This window comes from Styela clava, chromosome 9 (genome assembly GCF_964204865.1).
Source record: "Styela clava chromosome 9, kaStyClav1.hap1.2, whole genome shotgun sequence".
Taxonomy (NCBI): Eukaryota; Metazoa; Chordata; class Ascidiacea; order Stolidobranchia; family Styelidae; genus Styela; species Styela clava.
Window position 1 is genome coordinate 2,631,533 of NC_135258.1, and position 13,245 is coordinate 2,644,777.

General features: G+C 38.3%; 1 protein-coding gene and 1 long non-coding RNA gene across 3 annotated transcripts in view; both read right to left on the reverse strand.

Annotated features, from left to right (window-relative positions):
• Positions 1 to 8,010, reverse strand: part of LOC120334617 (uncharacterized) — a 35,391-nt gene extending 27,381 nt beyond the window's left edge. For both annotated transcript variants that reach the window (XM_078115946.1, XM_078115945.1), the window contains exons 1-5: positions 7,885 to 8,010; positions 6,352 to 6,420; positions 5,491 to 5,536; positions 4,219 to 4,474; positions 298 to 398 (exon numbers count right to left, since the gene is read on the reverse strand). In XM_078115946.1, coding sequence (XP_077972072.1) covers positions 298 to 398; positions 4,219 to 4,474; positions 5,491 to 5,536; positions 6,352 to 6,413 — 465 coding nt within the window. In that variant the 5' untranslated portion in view covers positions 6,414 to 6,420; positions 7,885 to 8,010. The remainder of the gene's footprint in view (positions 1 to 297; positions 399 to 4,218; positions 4,475 to 5,490; positions 5,537 to 6,351; positions 6,421 to 7,884) is intronic.
• A 2,174-nt stretch (positions 8,011 to 10,184) lies between these two features.
• On the reverse strand, positions 10,185 to 10,428 carry LOC144427139 (uncharacterized). Its single transcript, XR_013477764.1, has 2 exons — positions 10,371 to 10,428; positions 10,185 to 10,285 (listed from the first exon to the last, which is right to left on the reverse strand). It is a non-coding gene; the product is annotated as an uncharacterized LOC144427139 (long non-coding RNA).
• Between the last annotated feature and the right edge of the window lie 2,817 nt (positions 10,429 to 13,245).

The window sequence follows — 13,245 nt, forward strand, 5'->3', positions numbered from 1 at the left end:
GATCATCAGTTAATATAGGTAGGCAATACCATAACCAAAAGCGAAGCCAGGGAACCCTCTTTCAAGAAATGGTTTTTAAACTTTCAACATTTTTGAATACCCACTTATTACAGTCTAATTTGGCAAATAGAAATGCCCCCCCCCCCCCCCTTGAAAATTCCAAGCTATGGTTTTAACTATAACAGAAGATCCTGGATTTCAAAATAAAGAGCCTTGTTACCTAATCATTGAAACTTGTACTGTGCCTTATTCGTAGCCAAAATAAAAACAAGCTAATCCATGCCCATAATTACTAACCTGAATATTTCCTTTTCTCACAGCACCATGTGAAGTCACATTCCTTACAGGCAGCCTGATCCCAGACCCTCCCCCCTTTGCTCTGGGTGACGCTCGAATACCTAAGAATGACAAGATAAAATACATCAGGTGTTCCCAATCGGGGTCCTAAAGACCCCCAAATGAAACACATACCAGTTGTAGAGGCCTAATCGAGAGCCCATAACCTCCCCCAAAGGAGACACAGGCCAGTTACAGGAGACCCAATCGAGGGCCAATGACCCCACAAAGAAGCCACAGACCAGTTGTAGAGGGCCCAATCGAGGGCCCATGTCCTTCCCAAAGGAGCCTCAGACCAGTTGTAGGGGGCCCAATCCATGGCCTATGACCTCCCCCAAAGGAGACACAGACCAGTTGTAGGGGACCCAATCGAGGGCCATTGACCACCAAAGGAGCCACAGACCAGTTATAGGGGGCCCGATCGAGGGCCCATGACCTCTCCGAAAGAGCGACAGGCCAGTTGTGGGGGGCCCAATTGAGGACCTATGACCTCCCCAAGGGAGCCACAGACCAGTTGTAGAGGGCCCAATCGAGGGCCCATGTCTTTCCCAAAGGAGCCACAGACCAGCTGTAGGGGGCCCAATCGAGGGCCCATGTCTTTCCCAAAGGAGCCTCAGACCAGTTGTAGGGGGCCCAATCGAGGGCCCATGTCCTTCCCAAAGGAGCCTCAGACCAGTTGTAGGGGGCCCAATCCATGGCCCATGACCTCCCCCAAAGGAGACACAGACCAGTTATAGGGGGCCCGATCGAGGGCCCATGACCTCTCCGAAGGACCGACAGGCCAGTTGTAGGGGGCCCAATTGAGGACCTATGAGCTATGACCTCCCCAAGGGAGCCACAGACCAGTTGTAAAGGGCCTAATCGAGGGTCATTGACCCTCAAAGGAGCCCCAGTCCAGTTGTAGGGGGCCCAATCCAGGGCCTATGACCTCCCCCAAAGAAGACAAAGACCAGTTGTAGGGGGCCCAAACGAGGGCCCATGTCCTCCCAAAAGGAGCAACAGACCAGTTGTGGGGGGCCACAATGCTAAGAGCAAAACTGAGTTTACTTTTCACTTTACAAGAAAACTTCCTGTTCATCTTAGTTCCATTACTTGGCAAGGTTAGTATTTTCACTTTGTTAAACATGAATTGTTTGAACATAATGGGATATGGAATCTACCAATCATAATAACCCTATAAATACCACTGGGATGATAAACAAGGGGAAAGTGAGAGCAAAAAGCCCCAGAAAGGGAGCCGCGAGCCATTGAAGGTTGGAAATCCACTGGAATACATCATATTACTGGAATTAAATGAAGCAGAGTTCGTGTAAACTGTTTATATAGGAAGAAACATAACATTCTTTTGTATATTTGAGTGATATATTCCGTTTTTCATGAGGTTTCCCTTTATGCCTTTTACTAAAAATGGGTCTCTATATAAGCAGTCACTGTTAGTTAAGTAGCTACAGTTTGAAATGACCAGAATGACACGTTCAAACAGTTTCCATGTATTGAAATCAAATACACAATAGTTTTCCTCTTTATATGCCTCTGTGCAATTTACTGGTGCACATTGCAACACTATAATTCTATATGATTTCAACAGGTATTTAAGTGACAACTGGGGCTGGGAATGGTTAACCGGTTAACCAATTTCATATGGTTAACGGTTATGATTTATTTTAACCGTTAACTGACATCTCAGGTACAAATCATCTTTAGACCGTACAATTTCGTCAAATATGATTACGTCATCGCAAATTTATCTCTTGCGGCTTTTAATTAAAAAAAATATTACTAACTGTGAGGGTAAGGAATTAATAAATGTGAAAAATAATGGAAGTACCAAGGTTGCTGATTATGGAAATTTACGACAATAAATTCAGAATCAGTTTTCAGTCAATTTTGAAATATATGGTTCACGATATCATTGCAAAATCGGATATTCAATGTCATACAACAAGTGTGCAGTTGATGCCGTTTTTCTTCATGACATATATCTCGAAGTCGAATTTTCACATAGAACACTCAAAATTTGTCACATAAATGGCGTTTAAAAACAGAATCGGGTTTTCTAAAATATTTCCACATGCCCAAACCACGATGCCTATCTTTTGCAGCAGAGGAATCATGAAACTATCTCGATTCGTGAATAATTTTGAGCGATACCGGTAGGGCTGTCAAAGCAAACCAAATATTCGAAATCGAATCGCAAATTATTCAAATTGTTTTTCAGCTAATTTCCGAATCGCTAAGATTAGGTACATAAAGCGGAAACCACCTTTGCAGGACGTTTTTTCTCGGGCAAGCGACGGCGCTTCGAGTTTAGACCACTCTCGCTCCCGGCTTAATTGGTTTCCTGATATTTCTCTCTATTTCTCTCGCCTTCATTTTGTGATAAACATGTCATTCTTAATGCCCGCCCGGTGGCACGTGATTAGCCATTTCATTCATAGTCATCATAACGATAATAACGGTTATCGGTAATGACGTTTTTGAGAGAGAACAAGGAGAAAAAGACAATTTAGAAAACGATAGTTCTATAAATAGAATCGATTTGAAGCTGTTAAGTTAGTTATCATAGGAACTTGGTACAGGCAACTCAAAGCTGAAACAGATGTTTTGGGACCCTTATGATGGCAATACCTTCTTTCAATGGAATTTGTGATTTCTTGTGATGGCAATACTTTATTATCCATCTATAAACCAAGACAAATAATTGCACTCATGAATTTTGATGGCTGTTTTACACTAACAATATTATAGTCATCAAACTAGCTTCGAATTTGTTAAATGCAATTTTGAATTTGAGCAACAGTTTTATCTATATTGATGGTTATTATTATTTTGCTGAAATTTACACAAAAAAACATAAAGACTAGTGAATAGAATTAAAATAGCATTCACAGGCTTTACATGTCCTATTAAAACTGAATCCATTAGAATTGAGATTGCGATTTTTGAATTGTGCAATTTTTACTCTTAACACTCAACAGTTTTCGAGACCCAAATTTTGGAGTTCTCCAATTTTTTTGACCAGTTCATACAAGCGTGTGACTCCTTTCATAAATCTGAAGACATTGTATTGCAAAATACCAGCAGTAAGTAAGATGTAACTGCACATAGGTCACCACAACATCGAAGGTGGGCGTTTATTGTATAGTAGAGACAGATTTAGGATTGCGCAATAATATTCGATTATTCGGTTCGATTCGGCGAAAATATTCGATTCGAATCAAAAAACTATTCGATTTTGGACAGTCCCAGATACTGGGATAAGAACACGCGAAATTGCTTTATAACCATTGTGACATAACAAGCTGAAATTAGAATTATTTTAGCAAACGTCACGCGGCGGTTAACCGGTTAATTTTACAAAATTGTCAAAGTGTTTTTACCCTAAAATTCCCAGCCCTAGACTTGGCTCAGGGATGAGTTACAAGATAAAATTGAGAACCAGAGTTGAAATTTTTATGAACTTGGAGACAAAAGTTTTTTTTTAAATGGCTTTAAGCAGTTGTTCTGAAACATTTAAGCCACACATCATTTTTAGAATTTGTCAAGTCTCGTACCCCGCCTCGATAATAACTAACTAACAATAAGCTACAAATAACAGATAGTAAGGTGAAAGTATGTTTCATTTGAAAAACTTGTTCTAAATATACGTGTAGCCTACATAATGAAGAAATGTTATTAACAATGAAGAAATGTAAATATCTAAAATAAGACATGCAAAATTGAATCTAACAAAATGTTTTTAGTTTCACGACCCCTCAAAAAATTGTCCCCCCCTCCTTGTGGGGAGCGCCGCACTGATTGAGAACGACTAGCTTACAGTTTGAGTCGAAGACAGATGATAATTATTTACATCTTCAATACGAAACAAAAATAAATACTAACCTGTGTTTGGTGTGATAGTTCGCACAGATGAAACTTGACAAACATTGACTCTTGGAAGTCGTGAATTTATCGGGATAACACTCGGCATCACAATGACAGAGGGGGCAACGTCTGAGTTGCATCTGGCTCTCCTATTTGCAGGGTATGGCGAAAAACGTTGAGACTGTGACATGGGGAGCCTGAAAGCCTGAGGAGGGCTTGCTGATATGAGTAAAGATGATGTGCTGCCCACTTGTGATGGAGATTGAACAATTTGCTGCATAGATATAAAATATAGTAATTTTGAGAACGACGTTGAGTCGCACTTTGGCATGATTTTATTGATGTCAAAACCAAATGTGTGGTCGGGGGTAAAAATCAAAATTTTCCATAGTCCTAATTTCAGATATTTCACAGTGATAATCGAGTTTCTGGCAAAAACTCAAAAAGCATTACCGTATATACCCCGCATATAAACAGACCCTTTAAAAACAGCTCAAAAATGATGAATTAGTTTATAAAAATTTCCATATAACTCATCATAACTCAAAATTTTCTCCAATCCTTTAGAGTTGCTTTTTTAAAAAAAGTTTTGAAATAGTATATACATTTTCCCAAGCTTTTCAATCTAAACGATTCAGATCCACCATGGAATAACCAAAATGAATCGAACACATCTGAAATTCATTATATTCAATATAGTATATAATTTATGGAATAATTTAGAATATTTTTATTAAAAAATCAAGAAGTTTAGGCAGTCAGACAAACAGATCAAAACGTACAATATCTCAACTGAAAACAAACAACACAGAGAAACCAAGGACTTTTATATTTGTGCCATTCTAGATGTGATCAAGATGAAGGTATAGTGATTTATGTGATTTTCACATGAACGTGCCCCCAATTTAGAATGTATTCAGTATTCCATATTCAAAAATATCTTTTAAGAATGTATGCGGAATAGTAAAATATTCTGTTTGGTCATCCCTAGGCCAAGGATGGGCCGGCGCTTCAGAAGTATGTATACTAATGTAGAGGTAACTAATTTTGTTCGCCTACTTTACATCAAGTTGTGTAAGGGGACTGAAACTTGGGTATAGGGGGTATATTCACTCGGCTAACACATACCATCCCCGAACTCGTAATAGAACTAAAATGAGAAAAATCGGAATAAAATTATGACCTAACCTGGTACACATACTACAGCAGTACCGGTCAATTTTTATAGCCTCACTTTTCGTAATCAGAATTTGGTAAAATATATATAAAAGAGAATACTAGATTTCTTACCCTATTATACACAGGTCCTCCAACACTCAATGAACGTTGAATTATTCTGTGAAAGCAATGAATTATTTATTCGTCAACATGCGCATCATGAAAAAACAAGCCAGAGAGCAATGCTCAAATACATGGACACGAAAGCCAAACGAGGTAGGTGGTGGGCTCGGCGGTGTGACGCATCGTGCTAACCATCAGGAATACACATCTTTATATTGGAATTGAATTCAAAGTCGAGAATCATAATACTGAATTCTTCAGAATTTACGTCAAAACTCAAATAGCAATGAGTTGTATAAGAATTCACAACAGACTAATAAACAGGGATTGCATACGCAGGTGTTTTGCTAGCAAAACTTTAGAGATGGGAACTAATGTTGAAGCAAGAATTTTTTTTTACCTAGATTCGACTTAGAGCTGATGCTATATTTGATTGACAGCATGAGATAGGAGCCTTAGTGACCTAACTGAACTTCACAACTAATAATCAACCAATTATTGTGATATTTTTTTTATTTTCTGTTACTTCAAATGTATCGGTGTGCTGACATTGTTTGCGATAATAAAATCCCTCTCTCTCTCTCCGTAATATAATAAATTACACTGCCCTGATTAGCGAAGTGAGTAAAGCCGCACAGGTCTGGTATAGTTTGGTACCACATGCTGACATGTATTTCCAGTTGGTCGTCATAGTGACGTAATTCTTGGATGACATAGTCAGGTGGGGGTTGGGAATAACATATGCGAAATTCGTTGCGCCGACCGGAAGTACTTGTGGTACTAAACTATACTAGACCCGAATAACACAGCCCTGCCTAACAGGGTGATCAAAACTGTACTTCCTAGTGGAGGAAATAAAACCGAACTTACTGTCGAGGACTTCTGTGTCGAACAAAATATACATGATTGTTGTTCCCAGAAGGAGAGGTCATAGTTCATCTGCAATTTCAAGTTTTGATTGGGAATATAAAACGAATAGGAATATAATGAATAGGAATATTAAGTTTTTGGCACCGAATAAACTTCAGTGCAGTTTCACTTCTACCTAATTTAGCATTCCTTAATTAATGAGGACTTCCTTCCCAATGAGAAATTTGATAGTTTTGGGAGAGGAAATATAGAAATGTTATTTTCATTACAGTTTCACTAATATCCAGTGGCATATCTAGGGCATGGGAGCCGCATCTCGTGCCATGGGCGTTGTTTGCATTTGGGTGTAAAATGGATAAAACGTTTTAATTGTAAAATGAAATGGCAGCACTGATTAGTAGGCCTATACCGCATATCTCAGATTCCACAATTGTCCTAATATTTCAAAATATAAAATAAATATAGTATTTGTCTAAAAAACAATAGCCAGTTATGAACATGCTAAACACTAAAAACAGACTTGCTCCCGCATCTCCCATTGATTATCCTGGATATGGATTTCGACTTTATTCGAAAAAAAGGATTTCATAATCAGTTTTCATTTATTTGTTTTTATCAATCATTTTATTGACTGTTATGCTGATTATGGAGTCGAAATAAACTTATACTTATATACTCGCAAGGTCAAAGCCCATGACAGTACGCACACTATCCAAATTACTAGAATTTCCCTCCATTTGGTTCAATAAAACAAACACTCAACGTGTCTCACAAACGAGGGGCGTCTGGGACCACGCCAGATGTGTCATAACGCGTCATGCTTGTCTCAATAATAATCTAAATTAATCGTGGCCGTCTCGTGAAAATTGTCGTTTTTTGCTAAAAACTCTCGAATGCCGGGGTAAATGTTTTTTTCCTTCGGTAAATCTGATTATTTTTTCCCGGGGAATTCAATGATGACTTTATTAGATTGCGCTTCTTTGTAGTATTTTGCGTAACTTTATTATACTGTATTTTTACAGATGTTGAGGGACAACAATGTCCAGACGTCTCCCAAAGGAGGGGTGTCTGATCACCGGCAAAATAGGGTTTCTCTGAAACTAGACAATGTCACCCGATCTGTATAGTGTGCCGTACTGCATTATGTATGGGAGGATGGCTGGATTGCTGATTGGTTACTTCTTTCACCATGGAGCCCATGCATTTGAAACAAGTATCCAGTTGGCTTGATATACGTTGGCAAAAACACAAGGAGCTGTAGCTCACTATATAATTGTGTTCTTCTGGTATAAATGTAAAAATCTCATTCCGCTGGTTCGTAATCATAAAATTCCTTATTTGTGGCCCCCTCTGAAGCTCTTAAGTTTTATTGGCCAAAAAATATAATTGACAGTTTTAAGCAAATCGTTGGTAGTTTAACACCCACATATCAATGATCAGTTTGATCATGATCATGAAAGTCTTGCAATTTCTTTATGAAACAGAAACAACTGTTTATGTCAGTATGTTAAAGTGAGTTGCGTTAATAATCACCTGTTGTTGTCCAAGAATCCGTCCGTTGAATAAGTCCCCTACGATGATATCTACCAAAATATAGCTCCTTTCAATACATTGCTGCTTCTACGCACTTCCGAGCTTATAGCAAAGTAATTACTGAATTATGGGAAAATAAAGAAGCACCTTTTTTATTTTTAATTTGTGTGTATTACAGCTCGGCGGTGTGGCGAATCGTTAGGAATACGCTTGCCACCGCATCTCTGATTGCTTTGCATGGGTTCGCAGAATCGAATCCCATGCGGAGACGATAATATGCGAGATGATTGCTGGACTCCTCGAAGCCGTGAGGTTGGAATTCATGTGACCGCTGGTCGGTTACCAAACTGCTTCCTCCACCATCAAGTCCATGCTTCCGAAAACAAATAACTGGCCAACTAATCCCATACCAGACCCGACTTGGACTGGCAATTTTGTTCATCATATGATTCATTAAGCCATCTCATCCCTTTCCTTTTCCCCAATAAATCTGTGAATATGAAAATTCTATCCTTCTTCTATCACAGAATTTAAATAAGCTAACTATCCCTCACACAAAGCTGCAAAGTAGTGAAGAATGCATGCATCAGAAAACAAAAGAACTAATCCCATTCCTAACCGGACGAGGAGCCGTGGTTCGCCATATGATTAAGCCGTCTTGTCAAATCTTCTCCTCCCAGAGACAAATATGTTGAATTGATTGAACGCCGCTACGCTACTCGAATACTAATCCGAACTGCTTCATTGTCCCTATCTGCTCTTCGCGAGCGATTTGCGAGATGTTCCCATATTGAATAAAATACTTTTAATTTATTTATAATTTTGAAATTATTTCTCGCAGACATTCATTGTATTTTAATTTTTTTGTTATCCCATAGTAAGAATCACTACATTATATATCGATTATTCCAATATACCCATAGGATTGCAAAGTATTTTATCAATTAGGAACACAATTAATTTGAGCCAGATGATGATTTTGCCGCTAACATATTAGCGAAATGCTAGCAAAGTCCTGCTGCAAAATTCACGATATCATAAAATGGTGTTTTCCTTATACAAATTGTCTCTTTTTGAGAGAGCGAGTGAGATTCATTGCCACAAAAGCAAAGTCAACACTTGAGGAATTCGCATCGTACATTACACGCATTACGAGCGCATAACTTTATTTATCAGTAGAGATTGGAAATCTATTTATACACAAAAAAATGTCTGCCTCCATTGCCGATTTTTAATAAATTTTAATCAAGTACTAAATATTGTTGGAAAACACTTTTTATGCCATCGTGTATTCGGGCAGCAGGATTTCGATATCATTTCGCTGGAGTGATAGAGGGAAGGTTTTATGAGAGCAGGTCATTTTGAGCGAAAACCATTTGCGCGATATAATATTTTTTTAGCCTACGGAAAGTTAGAACCGGATTTCTACTTTATTCGAAAAAAAGAAAAGGACAAAATGACACGGACTCCCTCTTTATAAATGGGGCTGAATATATAAAAGTTCTGAAATTCTAAACGGGTACTCCTGGAGGATGCGCACCAAGATGTCGTCAATCTGGTCAACCTCCAGTGTCTGGCATTTTCTTTTGACATAACATATGTATTCAAAAATACGTCTCATGTTTCAACAAAAATGCAAAAACTTTAAATTCTGAATTTATTTTCCTACTTAAAAGCTAGTTCGTATAATTTAAACCGTCGTAACAAAAACAAGCACAGTGTTATGTTCTTTTATTTTTCGGATACCATATTCTCTCTCCTCTTTTCCAAATTTCTTTTTCTCTCACTTTGTATTCTGTTTTCTCGGTAAAATGTTTCTCTCATTTTCCTCTTTGCTTGTGAAACACGTGTCTTGCTAGATTCAGACTTGTCCCAGATGTCTTACAATTTCCCTGTTTGCCCCACAATCAGGCGACACAAGTTCCAAGATTGGGCCACAGTAAATGATCGTGGGTGTAAACAAAGTGTATCAATATGCTAGTTCGGACATCAAGTCAAGAGATTTGTATTCAATATTTGGTACTCCCGAAGTATGTGAACTAAGATGGCGACACCGGAACGTAGTATGTGTATCAGGTTAGGTCATTATTTTATTCCAATTTTCCTTATTTTAGCCAAGTACTCTATTAGTATTTTTACCTGAAATTATTGCCTATCCCAAATCTGGTCCACCTACTACGTTCCGGCGTCCGCCATCTTGGTTCACATACTACAAGAGTACCACCAAATTTTCATTGGCCGTTTGCACTGTATACATATAAACATTGAATTTACCCATATTGATTCAAATCATAAGTCCATTTATTTTGATACAACTTTTATTTATTGCCTCTCAGATACATTTCAAATAATGTTATACACAATATATTTCCATGCATATTCTGATCTCCAGGCAAAACAGCTGAAATGAAAAAAAAATAATTTAATGGGCGTATATGTATTTGGTCCCGTGGGCCAGAAATAGAAAGTTTGGAATATAAGGTCACCTCATTATTCTTCAAGGATTTTATTCTCCAGCTGTTCCACGAAACATGTTGAAAATACAAAATTGAATCAAGAGGTTGTGGAAAGTTTCATTTGAAGTTGGCAAAACATGATATTCTCTTCAACCAAAGGTAATGAAGTGGACTTCAATTTTCTGTTTGACCAACAAAATTTTGAACTCGGGCAACAACCCACTCATAAATTTTGAATGATTTCAGTTTCATTGGGCGCGGCGGTGTGGCTCATTGTGCTATGCGTTAGGAATGCGCTCGCCACCGCACCTCTGATTTCTCTGCGTGGGATCGCATGTTCGAATCCCATGCGAGTATAATTATGTGCGAGATAATTACTGGACTCTTCGCTGTTGTAGGGTGGTTCACGTAACCGACGGTCGGTTACTGCTCTCTCCACCATCAAGTCCATGCTTCCAAAAACAAATAACTAACTAATCCCATACCCGACAAGGGATGATAACCGGACGAGAGGCCGTGGTTCGTCATATGTTTAAGCCGTATTATCTGACTAATATGACTACACATATCTTCCAATTGCATAACTTCAGCATTAACAACTCAGTGCTTCCGGAGTAGGTGTACGAAAATGGCGCACAACCTGAACATAGTATGTGTATCAAGGTATGGTTCAGGTTGTGCGTCATCTTGCTACACATACTTTTGGAGCGCCATTAACTTTACTTGCCTCCTGCTCGTGCTCCTGTTCCTTGGCATGCAACCATATCGACAGCTTGCAACAGCATCAGTGATGAAATTACCAACAAAATCAATAGCCGGGCATTAGCACCAAAATTCATATTCCAAGTCTGCGAAATACTAAGTAAATAGTGATGGAATTGAACTATTTATGAAAAACAATAAATCAATAATTTTGGTATTCCGTGCGAAAGGTGTTTGCTATGTCAATGGCTTCATACATAGGCTTACCATAAATCTGAAACAAAAAACCGGGACGGTGCGATTTGACAAACATTCGGTCGATTGCCAGTCTTGATAATATTGGAACGTCTACCATGCCATTGCGGGTATATACGACTGTAAATCTCTACTGATCATTGAATTAGAATAAACACAAAAAATTAGTTTGTATTATTCATTTAGACCAAAAGTATTTGTCCGCAAATGGAACCTTTCTCAAAAATTCTTGTTTTGATTTTGTCATAAAACTGATAACAAGAGACATCACCATTAAATTTGCAGGTTACGGAGTGGTTTTATATTTTCTTCTGGCATTCTGCACCTGCTTTCGGACCAAAATTTTTTAACAATGGGAAAAATCCTTTTAACAGATGCCGATGTTCCAAAAATTTGTGTTCCAATTTGCTGCAAATTCGAAATGCTAATATTTCTGTTAGAAAAAACGTTAAACATCTCTGTCCACATAATTTCAACCGGCAAAGTAAGTCAAATTGCATTTGAACCATTCTCAGATAAATATCTCTTTATCAGTATTCGTCGAAAAGTGCATCGCTATTCAAAACCTGATCAGCTAACCAAACATATCATTTATCAATTTTGCAAACCAAACACTTCAGTCCAGTTCATTTCACTCTTCAAATTTGTCCATATGTGTGGCCTGGCAGCATTGTAGGCTTCATCGTGCAGCTCTATATACGATAGACATTTCTCGTAAAAATCGCAAACATTCTTTTTAAATACAAATTTTTTCCCTGCAAATTTAGCTTCACCTCTGACAGAATATTTGCAACATCTACGGCAAGGGTCGGCAACCTTTTGTCGCCCGCGGGCCAAAATTAAGGGTTGCGAGTCATTGGCGGGCCGCACATATTTTTAGAAAATTGAAACTGAACGGATGATACTTTTTATATTAAAAATCAAGCAGTGATACATCTCTCGAATAGAATATAGATTTATTTCCTCATTGCATCTCAAAAAATTCCGTTTGAATATTTTCAGCGCCATTGAACCCTTTGCACTTAGCATCAACTTTTCTGCGTTTTGTTGCCATTCGAGCTTTAAGTAAATCATCATTAAATTCAGAGGATAACAGCGGAGCAATGCACAAACTCTCATTTATTTCTGGCTAAACGTGCAAAATCAGCGAATCCGCTTATCAGACAGCGGACATCAGAAATTCTAACTGTGTATATTTACAAGTTAATGCAAATTTAGCCTCAAAAAAAATTTGAAATTAATTTAGAGGTGCAGTCAAAACTTTGGTCATGAATAGCAGTGTGATAGGTAAATGTCGGCTGCCAACGAAACAGAATCATCCAAATTTGTTATCGCAAAATTGGTCAGTCGAGTCGATGCCTCAATGTTCTGTGCTTCCTGCTTTGGATATGATCGTTGACATCTGAACGTCCGCCATGACTAATAGAAAAACAGATCTGCAATGCGTACAGTGTACCTTTCTTCCTTCAGTTTGCTTCAAATAAGGAAAATCTTTCTTCAACTCATCAGAAAATTTGTACTTTATTTTTGGCATTTCGACAACTTAACGACATTGCAGTTAACGCCAGAAAACGCATTAAAACATATACCAATTTTGACATAACAATAGAGCGATTTCTCTCTCTGAACTAGCAGAGTGTGTCGCAAAACAGTGGTAAATGGGTGTCACCGTTAAAAAAAAAATGTAATAATAATGAATTTGAATTTTTTACCCATGAAAACCGAGCTGAAAAACCGGGACATTTGAGTCAACCGGCCGGGACGCCGGGACAGCTTGTCAAATCCGGGACTGTCCCGGCTAAACCGGGACGTATGGTAAGCCTATTCATACAAAGATCCCACAACCGCAGCGTTTACCGAAAAACACTTTAAGTACAAGTGGCAAAACTGTTTTCTGGCGAAGGGCTTTTTATAGCAAGGCTGAATGAAGAGTTCTTTCAGAATGGCA